Source organism: Filicampus tigris, chromosome 14, assembly GCF_054856515.1.
Source record: "Filicampus tigris isolate MCC_2025a chromosome 14, RoL_Ftig_1.0, whole genome shotgun sequence".
Taxonomy (NCBI): domain Eukaryota; kingdom Metazoa; phylum Chordata; class Actinopteri; order Syngnathiformes; family Syngnathidae; genus Filicampus; species Filicampus tigris.
Genome location: NC_141230.1, coordinates 17,037,405 through 17,054,771, shown reverse-complemented (window position 1 = coordinate 17,054,771; position 17,367 = coordinate 17,037,405). Strand labels below are relative to the sequence as shown.

The 17,367-nt window shown below is 41.0% G+C and overlaps 1 protein-coding gene across 5 annotated transcripts in view; it reads right to left on the bottom strand.

Annotated features, from left to right (window-relative positions):
- Window positions 1-17,367, bottom strand: part of LOC147136571 (dedicator of cytokinesis protein 9) — a 74,802-nt gene that overhangs the window by 31,114 nt on the left and 26,321 nt on the right. For 4 of the 5 annotated variants that reach the window (XM_086051818.1, XM_086051819.1, XM_086051815.1 and 1 more), the window contains exons 2-5: window positions 9,186-9,302; window positions 4,318-4,407; window positions 2,119-2,201; window positions 1,244-1,313 (exon numbers count right to left, since the gene is read on the bottom strand). In XM_086051818.1, the coding sequence (XP_085907944.1) occupies window positions 1,244-1,313; window positions 2,119-2,201; window positions 4,318-4,407; window positions 9,186-9,302 (360 nt within the window). Of the gene's footprint in view, window positions 1-1,243; window positions 1,314-2,118; window positions 2,202-4,317; window positions 4,408-9,185; window positions 9,303-12,508; window positions 12,671-17,367 lie in introns of those variants that run through there. The other variant, XM_086051817.1, reaches the window with a different exon arrangement.

Sequence of the window (17,367 nt, the reverse complement as noted above, 5' to 3'; positions counted from 1 at the left end):
TCGACTGAAAATGACATCACAGTTGCTCAGGGCTCAGGTAACGACCAATCTCGGCTGACCTGTTTTCTGAAGCCGAGCTGTGACTGGTCGTTACCTTAGCCCTGAGCAGTTGTGATGTCATTTTCAGTCGACAGAAATGACAAAACGGCCGCCCCCTGAGATGGCTAAAAAGTGGTGGATTTTACTGCTTAACTGATATTCCACAAACGCAATATTAATGCCATTTTTCAACTAGTGGGCCCGCTGGGAACATATTCTTGAAAAAAACATGTTTGGGTTGATTTCCTATTTAAAACAATTTAGAGTTCGAAAAACCCACAAAAGCACAGGGAGAACATTCAAACTCCACACAGGAAGGCCTTTGAACCCAGAACTTTGCAACTGTGGGGCAGGCCTGCTAACCACTCCAACCATTGTCAGATTTAAATCTCCAAAATATTATCATGACTGGTGAAGAGTGTGAGAGACACGCAGAAAGAGAAAGAGGAAACAAAAAAAAAACAACAACAAAAAAATCAGACAAACAGGTGTTCATACATGGCAAAAGAACATCTGCTTTCCTATAGGACGTGTCTTGTCAAGGCTCACATCACATGATGTCATTTTCCCCTTTCTTCTAATGTCCGTCTATCCATCCATCCATCCGTCCATGGATAGCTGGAGCCTATCCCAGCTGACTTTGGGCAATCAGAGTCTGTCCATTCAATTAAACATGACATTTTCAAGAACCTATAGGAGGAAATCACACCCATGGTTGGAAAAACGTGTAGACTACTCTCCAGCTGTATGCGGTCATCTGAAGAAATGCCCCTGGGAACAATGCATTCCAAAATAAGTTGAGTCCTGCTTGCAACACACCACCACAAACATGCTAGGCTATATTTTACAACAAAGCACTATATTTTGCCGTAATTACAAAGCAGTTAGTGTTGTGGAGATGCGCCGTATGATCGTCATGAAATTCCTTCAGCGGGAAAAAAAACAGGAATGGATTATTTGCATTTCATTCCTCTGGAAAATATTGGGAAGTCAACCAGCATTCTGGAAGGAATTGAGCTTGTCTTGTTTTTTGTTGTTGTTTTTTTTAAGATGCAGTAACAATGTCCATTGAAACACTGGGCCCCGTCAATAGAAATGCAGTATAGAATACACACGGGTACACGAAAACTGAAACGTTTCCAAGGGCAAACACTCGTTTCTCCACTTAAAATGGTTCACGCAGTTAAAGACGTGACAAACTCACCTCGTCTTTGTCAACGTCTTCATCCACTTCAAAGACATGGACTGCCAGTTTTTCAGGCCTGGAAACTTTGCTGTGAAGTGTGAGAATGATTGTTATGATACACGCCAAGACAACTTTTAACAAAACAAACCGAGGTCAAATTCCGACCAATGTAACTAAAATATGATTTAGATTTTGAATACATGCAAGTGGCCATTATGGGGCGAGCTAATGACTCCATAAATGATTTGGATGCTATACAGCTGCCTAAAAGCAGTCATAAGTAAGAAGGCCACTCGGCTAAATGCATTTTCCAGCTAAGACTATTCATGGAAACATGCCAGGGTGTATTCTGCCCACTAGAGTTCAGGAAAACAGAAGTACCAGAGACTCACTTCATGAGGATTTAATGGGAAGTTTTAAACAGGCAACTCACGTCACCGTGCATTGTTTTAACTTCCCGACTATCTGCGCAGCGTCAAAGCGTTTGGCAACAGCGGACGTGCGAAGGTCATCAACATTGCATTCAAACAAAATGCAAAAGTGATGTTCTTAAGAGAAAGGGGCAGGGCAAGACAGGCTAATGACACAATATCCCGACAATGAAGGTGGTTTCCACTCAGTAAGAAACTACCTAGAGTATCATTAAACAGAAACCCGTCTTTGCTGGAGGGAAAGGGAAATTAGTTGTGTGGGGTATTTCCTTGTAATTATGCAACAACAACGTTTTGAAAAAAAGAAACAGCTTGAGCAGGTGAACAAGGTCTTATTGTAAAATGAGATTTATTTGTAGTATAGGAAGCAGCTGTTCTTGTATAACTTTTTTGTTTTTAAGAATGTCGTCCTTACCACTTAGCAGCCATCAACAAAGCACGATGGGGTTTGTGAGGACTTACTTTGGAAGCTGGCGGAAGTCTCCCGAATAAGCTTCATACTTGTAGTTGACAACGTGCCAGTCGCTCTTGTAGGTCTTAATGCACTGAGAGGACATAGTGAAAGATGATTATAAACCACTAATAGTACAGTACAACGTCTTTGAAACACACAGCCTACATACTGTAATTACACGTTTGGAGTGCAGCAAATGACATGAACCTGGGGTAGTGTTGTGTTATATATAAAAAAAAAAAAAAATATATATATATATATATATATATATATATATATATATATATATATATATATATATATATATACACACACATATAAAAATATATATATGTATATATATATATATATGTATATATATATATATATACACATATAAAAAAAATAATGTCCCGAAATATAATTGACCGATGCGGTGTTTGATCGTGACTTATTAGGGCTCTTGTTTTCACTTGTTGCACATTTACAACAACAAGTAAAAAAAACAATCTGAAAATGTAATGTCCAGAATTCTTGCTTTGTTGCGATAAGAGTTTACTTTAGGTTAAAGCACAAATGCGTAATCGGATATTTGCCATTTAATAATGGTCTGACTGTGAAATGACCAGAAATTATGACCAGTCAAAACAATACAAAAAGCTAAGACACAATGCATGAATCAGAAAGTAAAAGTAACGAGCGTGCTCTTTGTTTCCAATCCACCTTTGTCTGACATCCCCCAAGCACAAGCCGAGTGGGAGTGCTTTCTCTCCTTTTCTTGGAAAAAAGCATCTGTTCACGGACAAAGTCAAAGATAGGAGCGGCTCACTGATGTTTATTCAACAGATATTTGACAATCTCAGATGAAGTGCAACCTAATCCAGGGAGCAGTCGGAAACAGAAACAGGCTTGTGCTGATGTGATCTTTACAGCTGTCCTGGCCGTGTCAAACAACACCTGACTGGCAGATTTTGTGTCTTTGAGGCCTTACAAAAGGCTCCCTTAACAGTGACCATTGACCTGGAAGCTTAGTTGAATGTACCTAATAGTTTTAGGAGCCGTGCGGTGAACTCTCATAAACTTGCTTAACTCATTCACTGCCATTGACGAATTTACTTGTCTGTTCACGGTTCAGACATTCAATCCCAGTGATTTATTTATATTTTTTGCAATTTTTTTTTTCAAACGTTAGTGTAAAAGAGGGTTTGAAAATGTCTGGCAGAGAATGAGTTAAAGATTCATTTGGCTATCTTCTGAAAAGTAATTAGGCGAGGAATTGGTGGTCAAACACATGACGTGATACTTCAAATGACATTACGTGGTAAAATGTCAAAAACCAAGGTCTTCAAATGGCAATTTTACTTTAGCGCATTGTGGGCTGGTTATAGTGTACCTAAAGGTAGCTATTGATGACAGACCTTTTGAATGGATTCTTGTGGCCGAGCTTGCGATGTCACTCAACACATCACACATTGTGCAAATTGGGCGATACACAATAGCATTGTGTAAAAAAAAAAAAAAAAATTGTCAAGTTTGATAATCTAACCCCAGGTAACAGTTATTGAAAGAAAACATTTCAAGCTGAACAACAAAACATATTTTAAAGCCTTGAACCTAGCTTAGCATAGCATTATGTTCCGAGGCGCACACCTGATGTTAGCATGCAAGTGATCTCTTTACTATTTCAACCAACTAAAAAGTGACATGTTTCTAGACTCACTGGCACAGCTCTGAACAGCAACAGTCAGAAGTACCTGGGTGTGTGTATCCGTTATCATTTTTTTTTTTCTTGGTGTAAATAGAAATAACAACGAAGATCCAACATAAATAGTTTAGTTAGCAGCGTAATGAGAGCAGTCATTCATGCAGCAGGAGACAGAGTCGGACGGCGGCTATATGTCACGTGAAATATACACTCTTCGCGATGTTCTCTGATGTGCTACATGCATTACTGCTAATTCAACTAACAAATTAGGTAATGACTCACATTACTGTCACTCGTTGGCAAGTGATTACATTTCAAGACTGCATTCCAGCCTCGTGCGACGGCTTTTCCATGTATCTATCTGTTTTATTGCCCAGTTCTACAATTAGTCGGGCCTTATTAGTGTTCATTGGCCGTACAGTGCTGCAGTTTGACATTTTACTGTCTGAATTGTCCTCGCGGTGGTGGGTTCACAATCAAGGCTAATCTTACATTGAAAGGTTAAATTCAACCACATGTGTACCTCTTGGACGAACAGACTGTGAGCCTCCCTCTCTGCATTGTCAGGCACTGTGGGGTAGAGACTCCTGCCTTGCCGTCTCAACGTCGAAATCTGCAACATATAGATTGAGAATTGGTCAACAAACAAATCGCAAATCCTGTCGGCAATGCGATTCAGAATATCAAACATACTAGCACACATCAAGATGATCGACATAATACAAGTGAAATGAAGTGAAGAGGCCAGTATGACCAAATGTGAACTCCCTAAATGTTTTTCCATAATTTCGCACACACCCTGAATCTGGCTCCTTGCCCGTTGTACAGATGGTCGCCTAGTAATCAGCATCTCAGCACCTTTAATGCCTCCTTAAAGCCTTTCGCTCACGGCTAACACGCTGACTGCACTTTGGCCAAAAGGCATTTCCATCCTCCAACATATTTATCATATTTTGTACGCGGACAGAACATCCCTGCTTTTTATTGATCATGAAAAAAAAACCGAGTCTGAGGACATTTCAAAAGGAGTGAGTGAGAAGCATTTCATATACGGTCAGAACAACAAATGAGAAGGCGATGCTGTGATAAAATGCAAGTATATTTTCAGATTCTAGCAAAGATTATTTTCCTCAGGTCTTTGCTGGAGAATTAATTCTCTATGCAAGTCTTTAAATCACTGTAAAATGGCTAAGTGATTCAACCCCACTAAATCCCTGTGATCGTGGGGGAAATATAAATACAACCTTTAAGTGGGAGAAGTTAATCCGGGAGCAAGTCGAATGTGTTGCGCTTTTATGCGCGTGGGCCGCCAGAGTCGACTGGTTGTCCGTGTCTGTGCGGGACTCAGACTACAAGTGCTTTGATTTTAACACAAAGTAATACTGGAACAAAATCTAGTTTACGGTCTACAGCTATAGAGCCAACAAAGAATGCGGAAAAAGATTTTATAAGACTAAATGAAATTGGCTAAAAGCTCATTTGTAACACATGACCATAATAATCGCCAAATATTTTGAAACAATTCGACGCAGCCACTTGCGACAAACCTTACAATGTACTTGTACGTGTGAACCTGGAGTTGTCCTTTCCGATGTGCGAGCCAGATTTCCGGCAGGCGAGATGCTAATCTGTACAAACTATGTTTTCCTTTATTAAAAAACATTGAATGACAAAAAATACATTTCAGGACATGGTATAAAGTTTCGCACTTCACTGGGCTACAAATGAACAGAGAACCACAAGTTAATGGACCACGCTGATTTGTGTGTGATTTGCCAGATGCCGCGAGGAAAAAGATTCTCCTCCAAAATTGTTTATTCTCAAAATACTGTGAGTGTTGGAAACAGAGCCCCCCTATGCATGCATGCACATGCTTACGAGTTTGCACGCATTTCCTGATAAATACCACGCACCCCTTCATCAGATACTTTCAGATCTGCACTTCGCACAAGCTTTTTTTTTTTTTAAGGGGTATGGCCTCAAAAAGCTTTTGGATTAGGGGGAAAGTAGAAGCGAAAGTCTCATGAGTCAGGGGAGGGTAGAGAATAAGGTAGTAACGCCCAAATGACACTTTGTTTTGGTAACCATAAAAACCCAATACTGCTGAATTCTGATGGATGGACTTGAACACACTTCAAACCGAAGAAGGGAAAAGGCTGATAATCTTGGACAAATACTTTCAGACGCATCGAGACAGTGGGGAGAAAGCAGCCCCAAAGTGCACTATGCCAACAACTTGGAAATACAAAACAGATGGAGAGAGTATAAACATTGTCTCGGAGAAGAACAGCACCAACATTAGGACTTTTGATGCGCCAGAGGGGATATAATAAAGCAGATATCTGAAAGAAATTCTGTTAAGGAGGAATAGACAAACAATGGACTTTATACAGTAATAACTCACCGACAGAGGAGTTCTTTCCGCTTGTTTTGGCTTCCACTTTACCACCAACTGACACTTTTTAATTCTTTTTTTCTTCAAACCAAACCCTGTTGAGGTGTGAATATATGGAAGCCCATTCCCGCCAGTAAAAAAAAAATATATATATATATATATATTAAAAACAAATTTTGTTGTTAATTTGGAAGAATCCCATTCACGCCAGTAAAAACATAAAATAAAAAAATTGCAGAAACCTGTTTCCACCTGTTTTTTTTCAAATTGTACTATGTCCACTAATAATGTTTGATATAGATGGCATTTGAAGAGACCGTAGGTAAAAGTTGCACTCAAAGGCCATACAAAAGTTGACTTTATTTATCAAGGTATTATTGTATACTCGTATTTGACATTACGAATTTGACAATACGAAAAAAAAAATAAAAATAAATAATATTTTTTTTTTTTACTGGTTTGATATAGATGGCATTTGAAGAGACCGTAGGTAAAAGTTGCACTCAAAGGCCATACAAAAGTTGACTTTATTTATCAAGGTGTTATTGTATACTCGTATTTGACATTACGAATTTGACAATACGAAAAAAAAAATAAAAATAAATAATATTTTTTTTTTTTACTGGTGTGAATGGGCTTCTTCCAAAGAAACTATTTTTTTTTTTTTTTTTTTTTTTTTTTTACAGGCAGGAATGGACTTTCATATGAATACCTACTGCCTGCTGAAAGGTTGCTAAAACTTTAACAGCAATCCGTAGTGGCAGCAGCAGATGTCATGTTCAATCACTGGGCTGCCTCCCCCTAAAGTCAGAATCACCTGTCAGACCCCGACAATGTACCACTTGTGTGTCGTGCTACTATGATCCCTTCACAGCAGGCTAGAACATGATACATTAAAAGATGAAGTCAAGGCTGCACTACTGTGGCTTGTGGAAATGGAAAAAGTGTCTGCAACAATCGGGTCAATTTTAAGTGCACTGATGCCTTGAAATACATCAAGTGACACAAATTACGTGCTTTTCAAGACACGGGTCATGATTTGTCAGATTTTTTGCTTTGATCTGTGTGCAAAAATTTGAGTTGGTTTATTGAGTTCAAACATGTATTTCAAAGATACAGACATACGACAATAGCGGTGCTTCCACTTGTCTGCACATTGAACCTGTTTGTGGCTAACAGTCTTCTGCTAACGGCATCCTGTTTCACACCTTATGCGGTACATTCTAGAGCAGAGGCTAACTGTGTGAGTGAGTTCACCAAAATGTCACAACTGGAGTATCAAAGAAGTAAAACTTTTAAACGTGATATTAATGTAATTGTCAATTTTTCTCACAATGAGTTAAGCAGCAAAATCCACTCGTTTTTAGCCATCTCAGGGGCATTTTGTCAATTCTGTCGATTGAAAATGACATCACAACTACTCAGGGCTCAAGTAACGACCAATCACGGCTCAGCTTCATAAAACAGGTCAGCCGTGATTGGTCGTTACCTGAGCCCTGAGCAGTTGTGATGTCCTTTTCAGTTGACAGAAGTGACGATGGCTAAAAACGAGTGGATTAACTCTTATTGCACAAACGCAATATTTATCAGAATGCCTTTTTAAACTAGCGGGCTTGCATAGAAACATTGACTTCCCTCTTTAAGTCCACTAGCCTAGGGCTAACATATAATGGGAAACGCAAAAGATGGGCTAACAAGTAGCAAATGTAGCGGTGTTGTAACGCTTTAAGCAATGGAGTACACTATAACAATACTCACAAGCAATATATTCTTCCCTGCTCATAAAAATGACTAATAATACTGCAGTTTACAGAGTCACCTACAGGAGTAGTGAAACACCTTTGCGTCTGCATGACCAAGTTCAACACACCAGAAGTAGCCGCAATGCATTAATCATGACGCACAAACTGTTTATAAATCTTTACCGGTACATTCTTCTATTTTTTACACTTAGACCATTCGCAAACCACTTTAAGGAAAGATGAATTGAAGTCGAGAATACCAGTGACAGGTGAGCGTTACCTTGGTAACAGGGGCCTGCAATATACAAGAGAATGCTACATTTAATTGCATTTTTTTTGTTAGGAGTTAGTGTAGTGTGCTGATTTCTAAACAATACGCCAAGACCAAACTGCCATTCTTTAAAGGTCAGCTGACTCCCAAAGGAGAGCCTCTGGAATTACGCGAGCCTCCCTTTGCAACGCTTTGTGATTAAACTGACAAATGTATTTTCGCCTGTGAATACAGTATAAAAAATGTAAAAAAAAAAAAAGGGGTAAACGTCATGGTCAGTGACAAAAAGATGTCCTTCTTTTACAGCGGACAGCTGTGAAAACAAAATTCATACTCCACCATTTAAGCATTTGATAAGGTCCTTGGCAAGGTCATACGGTCTTTGTGAACTTTTGGTCCGCTCAAAAAGTCTAATTTCCTGAGGTAAAAGCAAAAAGCAAAGAACCAGGTTTCCATTAAACGTCCCTGCCTCCACGCGGAACCTTGGAGGAAGCGAGCGTCCTGCGCAATGTGGCTGCAGATAACGCTCGCTCTGTCGCAACATACGGGACGGAATGAGCCAATTAAACCGATGACCCATGACCTCCCTTTTGCTAAAGCGTGGAAGGATGTAAACAAAGGAAAAGCCGCTGCGGGTGACCCCACCCAGTACTCACAACATTGGCCCAGAGGAAAGGACTGAAGAAGCCAAACAAATACAAAGAAAAACATGCCAGCAGCATGGAAATAAAAGTGGCATACTTGGGCACGTAAATTGAATTTTAGGGCCAGAAACATATTAATCAATGGTGTTTACAAATCTAAAGCTCACTTTTACTCCGTAACATAAGAGGATCCACAGTCGATCAAAGCCCAAGTACCACTCCCTTAGATAAATACACAGTCCTAACTTCACATGACCTCTCCACTTCCGACCAATGAGGAATCAATCTTCCGTAGTTGGATTTTTTTCTTGCAAAAGTGACAGCATGCATGGAACTCACCTCAAAGTCCTCCAGGGGGAACTGTAGCATGTCCCTGAGGACATCGCTGAGGATCTGGGTCTTCCTCTGCACCAGAACATTTTCATAGTCCAGCGGCTCGATCACCTTGGGCTTCACCTGGAAAATGAAGACAAATCACACTATGAAAAAGAGATGCAAAAATGAATCAACAAATAATTCATTGTCAAACGAAATCCAAAACTGTTTTGATATTTGATGAATTGTTTTCGAGACCTTGTTTAACTTAAAATGTGTCCAAATCCTCAGAATTTCAATTTATACTTAATTCATGCTTGTACATTTTCTGAACTGTCAATTTGAAATAATGCCCCATTTTTAAAATGATTTTTTTTTTTAATTCATTGATAACCCCCCAAAATATCAATTATTAAAATAGTCGCAGTTCTACTCTATGAACCAATCACTTCACTTTGCTTTTAAATCAACTCATTCACTGCCAGACATTTTCAGGCCCTCTTTTAACCTCACGTTTGAAAACATTTGCAAAAAATATAAATACGTCCCTGGGATTGAATGGCTGAACTATGAAATGACAAATAAATTCATCAAATGGCAAAATTTCCCACTTGAAGCACAATGTTACACACTATATGGCAAATGCACGAGTGTAGGAACAAAGAATGATGCACCGATGAAGAACATTATTATTTCCTTCGAAAGACGCGCCCTGTGTGCTGAAGAAGGGTCACCAAATTACTTCAAGAGGAGAATGATGTGAAAAAAAAAGATGTGAATAATGCGCCATGGCCTTGCGGTCACCGCATCCCAAGCCTGTTGAAATGAAACCCTGATGGAATAAATGTTTTCCCTTCCCCGTCATAAAAACACCCAATTAGAAAATATGTTTTTGCAGAATCTCTGTCAGCTTGCAACATCTCACTTGGACATTGTTGCCAAATATCTGTACATGTAATTAGAGCACAGAGGAAAAATAGTCTTTTAGCAATAGCCACACTTTTTTTTTTTTTTTATACGCTGTACACAAAGTGTCATAACAAAAGCACAAAAGTCAGCTACATTATCAAGGACCTTTTCAGGTTTTATGGCACCGATATGAAAACCCGAAAAGGACGATATAGAGTGTCACATTGGATCAACGGTCTGAAACACATCTACCTCAATAATGGTGGATCATTAGAAAAACAACCTGTGATTGACATAACTGAGAGGAATGCAATCACGCCCCACTTGAGTTACAGACAAAAGTACGTCACAGCGTCAGTGTAAAGTGGCATCCATCAGTTTATACAAGATACAAAGTAGATACTATAGACAAATATTCAGAACATCCAACGGTCAGATGGCTTGTGAACGTCCTGGCGACGGTAGGAAAAGATGGGCTGCGCTGCAGGCGTGGAAGCAGGAGAATTACAAGCGCAAATGACTCATCTGGGGAAAGGGTCAGCTCTGGACGGTGTAACAATGTACAATGTCTTTTATATTTGTCTTAATGATTGGAGTAATAGACTGTGAAAGTCAAACACACCTCAATTGGTTTTGGAATTTGACCCCCAAAAAATTCTGGAAAACTGTACCTCAGCCTTGCGCTATACCCGAGGACTGGCAACAGAGGTGCTTTTGCTTTCTTGGTCTTTTTAGGACGGTTATTCCAAAAGAAGGACCAGAGAAGAGTAGACGATCACAAGTTATGTAAAGTAATAACTGGTGCATGTTGATTTTAGCAAGACTAGTTTACCACGCTTGGGAATTTGGGAGACCACAGCCATGTGCTGAATTTCATCATATTTCATTCATTAAGATAACAGTATGCATTGAACCCTCTGAATCACTGTAGAAACCGAGTCATTGAACGCATCATTATAATCATCACCTTTATGATATTTTTTTTTCACAATTACGGGTTGTCACATGGACTTCAGCAAGTCTACATCTGCTTCCGCAATGTCAAAACTGCGCATGCCTCTCCTGTGCTGAATCAAAGGCAACAAGAGGAGCTACTTCCATTGGCTGTGTTCGCTCCCACCATGGCGCAAACGCCCCTTTCCAACTCCACCCATCTAGGAGAGAAAACTCCACCCATGCGCACAATTAGACTGCGCTTTGTGCTGGCCGTGCGAAAATGGGGCTCTGTATCCCCGGCTGCCTCGCAATCCTCCCAAAAGCGCTGGACGAAGTGGCTGGGGAGCGAGAGGGCTGCTTCCACAACATAACCCCGGATAAGCGGAAACAAACAGGTGGATGGGTTCAATAAAGTAGCTTTATATCAACCCCTATGGTTGGGATGAGGTCCTACCCTCAACTTTATTGTTGCTGGACGAAGTGGCTGGGGAGAGGGCTGCTTCCACAACCTAACCCCAGATAAGCGGAAGAAAATGGATGGATGGATTCAACAAAGCAGCTTTATATCAACCCCTATGGTTGGGATGAGGTCCTACCCTCAACTTTATTGTTGCTGGACGAAGTGGCTGGGGAGAGGGCTGCTTCCACAACCTAACCCCAGATAAGCGGAAGAAAATGGATGGATGGATTCAACAAAGCAGCTTTATATCAACCCCTATGGTTGGGATGAGGTCCTACCCTCAACTTTATTGTTGCTGGACGAAGTGGCTGGGGAGAGGGCTGCTTCCACAACCTAACCCCAGATAAGCGGAAGAAAATGGATGGATGGATTCAACAAAGCAGCTTTATATCAACCCCTATGGTTGGGATGAGGTCCTACCCTCAACTTTATTGTTGCTGGACGAAGTGGCTGGGGAGAGGGCTGCTTCCACAACCTAACCCCAGATAAGCGGAAGAAAATGGATGGATGGATTCAACAAAGCAGCTTTATATCAACCCCTATGGTTGGGATGAGGTCCTACCCTCAACTTTATTGTTGCTGGACGAAGTGGCTGGGGAGAGGGCTGCTCAGCTCACAATGATATGCAGTCAGCGGGGCTTTGAAACACTTGACAATGACGCTTGAAAACAGGCAGATCAATATGACTATCAATGAGGTAAAGAATCATACCAAACCGTACACAAAATCCTCTGAAGCTCTGTCGTCTACGTATACATTCAGTCTTCCTCTGGAGTGACCCAACCACTGGACCAATTAAGTTTGACTTTTGAGCCAAATAAACATACTTTACGAGCCACAGTAATGGAATAAACCTTCGAGTTCAACAGTCCTTTCCCTCTGGTGCTAACGCAGCACTGTAAGCATGTGGTTCCGATGCATATAAATGACACAGAAGACCAACACATCACACCTGCTTTGAGACTTAATCACTGTGCGTACCCGGCGTAACACCTTGTAGTACACATCATTTCAAAAGAGCCGCCGTATTCAAATGCCTTACCGCCACCTGAGGCGCCGAGTCCACCTCAGCCTCCGCCGCAGCCAAGCTCTTATACTGCTGGGGACTCTCGATGACGAGCTCCTTCTTCGGAGCTTTACTCGCCCTTCCTTGCATTGTCAACAGCTGTGCTAAGAGAGTTCCAAGAAAGATCCCCAAAAGAAGTGGTTAGCCAGCATATCCAACTGGGGAGACTCCTTGCTCCTGGAAAAAAAACAACTTCTGGAGGTTTCTCTCTCTCTCTCTCTAACTCTCTCTCACACAGAGTTGAGCTCACACCCTCCTTTTCTGCGACTGATCTGGTCTGAGAGTGCTGGGCTCACACCCAGCCTGAGGCGATGGCCCCTCCTACACTCCGCCCGTGCTGCCCGGCGGGAGTTAAAACACCCCCACGCATGGACGAGCTGATCACAATTGCTATCTGACCCTCTGCTATCCACCTTGCAAAGACAAAGCAAAAAGCAACGGCAAAAAAGGCACTCCGGTGGGGGTTGACTAAAGGCATTTGAGGGGACAGCTGAAATAAGAGACGTCAGGCAACGATGTTTGCGTAGCATTACTGTACGCCGTGACATCACCTACGGGTGAGTCAGATCCCGTGATTTAGCGAGGTTGCACAAGTACGACAGATAAGGTGCCAGACTCCAGGTCATCGGATTGCAGCGACTCAAGCAAAAGTCGGCCCCAATTAGGATCCATTGCACTGAGAGCAATATGGCCAACATGACTTAAGGTCACGAAAATATTTACGTTGGTTTTTGGCCACACAGCGAGCGCATCTACTGGCATGCTACCACGAAAACATGGTGCGATTGTCAAGGAAGAATTGCATTTTTTTGGGGGGTGGGGGGGCAAAAGACATTTTTTAAATCAGCATCAAAAATACAACATCTCTGATTCAAATTTGCTCTTAACCAGCGTTATTTTTGTGTTTAATGACCGGCAACTCACGCAGTACCAGTGGCTGACAGTTGGCCACTCATAAAAAGTCATCACCAAACCCCATACAATCGGTTTTTGGCCAAGTTACTGGTGTGCGGCCGGCCTTCCTCTTAAATTAAGCAGAGAAGCATGATTTTTGGAATGTGGGAGGAAGTCAGCGTAGCGGGAGAAAACCAACAGAAGTATGGGGAGAACGGGCAAGTGCTACACAGGAAGGACGCAGCCAAGATTCAATCCAAGAACCTCACAACTGTGAGTCAGACATGTCAACCACTTGGCCACCCAAGAAAAAAAATGACAAGACAATAATATAAATGCTCCATAAAGTTCAGTCATGTAGGCTGGATCACAGTCTCCCCTCAATCACTTTTAAAATAACACAATTTTGAGTCAAAAATGGGCCGATCCACAAATTGGGTCAATTTGACCCACTTTCTTGCATTGTTTTGTACAAAACAGCCCAGATTTTGCGGTTGTTTTGTACAAAACTGCCCATTTTGGGGGTTGTTTTCTGTAAAACAACCCAGAAACTAGTGGACTGGTCCTTTTTTGACCCAAAATTGTGTTACTTTTAACCGAACTGTTTTTAGAGTGTAAAAATATTTTACAGTTCCAATGTTACCATTAGGTGTGCTTTCCTTCCTTTTACACTGTGATTAGTGACAATGAAGAAAGTTAAAACGTGAGCCTCCCCTACTCACCCCAACACCATGCCTCATTGTTATATTTTCTGCATTTTATTACACTTGTATGACTGTTATAAAATGTTACTTACAGACTCGCCAACGCTGATATTAAAGATTTTATGATGGCACAGTTTGACACTGGAATCCATTTTTCCTCTTTCCATGATTTCCTTTGGGAATGGATTGTGATCAACCTCATAGCTTCATTTGGAGGTTTCACGCACAAATCCAAAGCTCCACTACGTGACTGTGGGTAAGACAGTGGCTGTATATATTCGTTTCAAGCTGCTATCAGTTTCACGTGAGGAGCGAGACTAGGTCAGCTTTCCAACAGCTGGGCCCCATCCACTGTCACCTGCCCCCTCCCCCCACTTGACAATAATGTCTCATTTCATGTTTTTACATGTTTGTATTTGGCAACGGTGGTTTATGAGGAAGCAATTCCTCTGTGGCGGCATCTCAAGACAGGTGGCGGCGGCCCAAATATGTCGCAAGTATGTCTGTGCGGATTGTTGAAAAAGACCTTTGTCATACGCCACCATGAGAAGTACACCAGAAACTATGGTCCTGATTGGGATCAGCATTCTTTGGTTTGTGCAGGAAGTTAAGCACGTTAAAAAAAATGTGTTGGGGCTCATGCTCTGCATTGGGAGTGGCATGCAGGGGGAGCCTGTTACAAATTAGCAGCTGAAAAGAAAGAAAAAAAAAAAGTGGACGAGTTTTAATTTTTCATTCTTATTCCATTTAGCAGTATTGCATCATTTAGAACAATCATCTTCATTTTGGGGTAAAATGGTCCAACTACAAAAAAAAAATGTTTTCCTTCTGTTTCTATTTTTTCTGCAGCCCATTTTTGCAGACCACCTATTGGGACTCAATTAACTCATTCGCTGCCGGACATCGTCACACCATCTTTTACTCAAACGTTTGGAAAAAATTGGAGAAAAAAAAAATAGAAATAAATTCCTGGGATTGAATGGCTGGACTGTGAAAAGACAAGTAACTTCGTCAATGGCAGCGAATGAGTTAATTGTGCCCTCTGCTGGTTGCGACCAGATGTTGAAATCCATCACGCCCACATCTCAGGCTACATTGATACAAAATGCAATCATTATAGAATTACACTTAGTAAACAAAGTCATTTGCAAGGGATGACCACATTTCTGGCAAATCCTCATGATTTGTAAGCAACTGATGACTCAAAACTCTCACTAGATTTAAAAGGGCCAAAACACGACGGACTTGAAAGCAGCAGCAATGCGGTTAAACAACTCATGCTGTTTTATATCCACTTCTGGCTGCACTTCACAAATTTACCCCAATGTGTTTTCTTTTGTAACGGGGCTGCAACAGATGTTGACATTATGTGATACAAAACATCCTCTCGGCCTCTCCGCACACACGTGTAAGCAAAAGAGAATTGAATTAGCTGCCTGGAAACACAACTTTGAGAGGCTAATTTTAGCCTCTACAAGATGATGCCCCCCCACCGTGTCATATAGTCAGTTCATGGAGAGTCCCTGAGGCATGAGGGAGTCACGGATGTAGCGGAAGGCTGCGTCTGCCCTCATTTTAACTGTCTGTCTGGTGAACTCCTCAGCTGAGAGCAGCAGAAAAAAAAAAAAAAAAAAAAATAGGATGCCACACGTTAGTTCATACTCGCAGAGGTTCCGTCACACTTTCATTATTTTTTTTTTTATCAATGACAAAAGCCTGTGATGATTGGTGAATTACCAATTTGGAGCTCTCATAATATGTCTCATAGCGTTGCTGTAATCCAGCCATCAATCTTCTATAGTGTTTAGGGATGTTCAATAGCAACTATTGCAACGGCTCAGATTCAGAGAACAGGTCAGCCGTGTTTGCAGTTGTGATGTCATTTTCAGTCGACAGAAGACAAAATGGCCGCCCCCAGAGATGGCTAAAAATGAGTGCAGTTTACTGCTTAACTTATATTCCACAAACACAAAATTAATCAGAATGCCGTGTTTCAACTAGTAGGCCTGGTGGGAACATACGTTTGGGTTGACTTCCGCTTTAAAGTGGAAATCAACCCATACATATTTTTTTCACGAATATGTTCCCACCAGGCCCACTAGTTGAAACACGGCATTCTGATTAGTTTTACGTTTGTGGAACATGAGTTAAGCAGCAAAATCCAGCCCTTTTTAGCCATCTCTGGGGCGGCCATTTTGTCATTTCTCTCGACTGAAAATGACATCACAACTGTTCAGGGCTCAGGTAACGACCAAACCATATTTGCATTTCTCATTTACATAATCTTAATAGGATTTTGGTGTGAGTCGTAGCAAAACAGGATGTAACCTGGAATGTGACAAAAACACAGCCCCGCCCTTAACTGCTCTTCGCAACCCGACCCCCACCTACAGGCCCCCAGAGAGTTCTGACACTGAAATTCATTCCAAATATGCCATGTAAAACAGTGTTATTAGTGATGCTCTTAAACTGTTTAGGTTGAAAGAGTAGGACAAAGTCTAGATTTGTTTTGCGAATATATGCACTCAGTATCAACCTTTCAATAGACTCTATAAGAAGCGCAAGATAGTGAAATCGATCTAGGGCAGAGCTTCAGTACAACTTCTTACTTAACGATCACTGCAGACAAATTTGAATGGTACAATCAGGGAGAAAATCAAACTGCCTGGATGTCTTTTCAGAGGATACAAGCTTGAGTGCCGGCGATAATGGTCCAGGTTTCAACAATTAGGCTGAAATGTCTCAAAAGATGAAGGCATTCACCAGGAAACAACAAAAGCCTGCGGCTGCTGATGTTTTCCTGCTTGATTCACAAGTCGCGATATGAGCGCAGCATAAAGATGAACCTGAAGGCCATCTGTGATGATAAAGTGAATGGAAAGCTGGACATCTTTTTTTTTTTTAAAAGATTGCACAGACGACAAAAAAAAAAAAAAAAAAAAAAAAAAAAGAGAAAAAAAAAGAGAAAAAAATTATCGCAACGGTTACACTGTCAGGTTTGTCCTCGGAAGTTCCACTGTACTTAAAGGAGACATGTTATGCATTTAAAATACTTGCGCTGTGTTTTAGCATAGCATAGCATAACAACATAACATCTGTGCTTTCATATTGGCCAACATCAAATTTTAATCAGAGATGGCTTTATCTGTCCCTTAACATATTTTTGACGCCGAGTTAAAAAAAGGTCTTTACTTTGTTTCTAACATGCCAGGTTTTTGGTATATTTTCTTTTTTTTT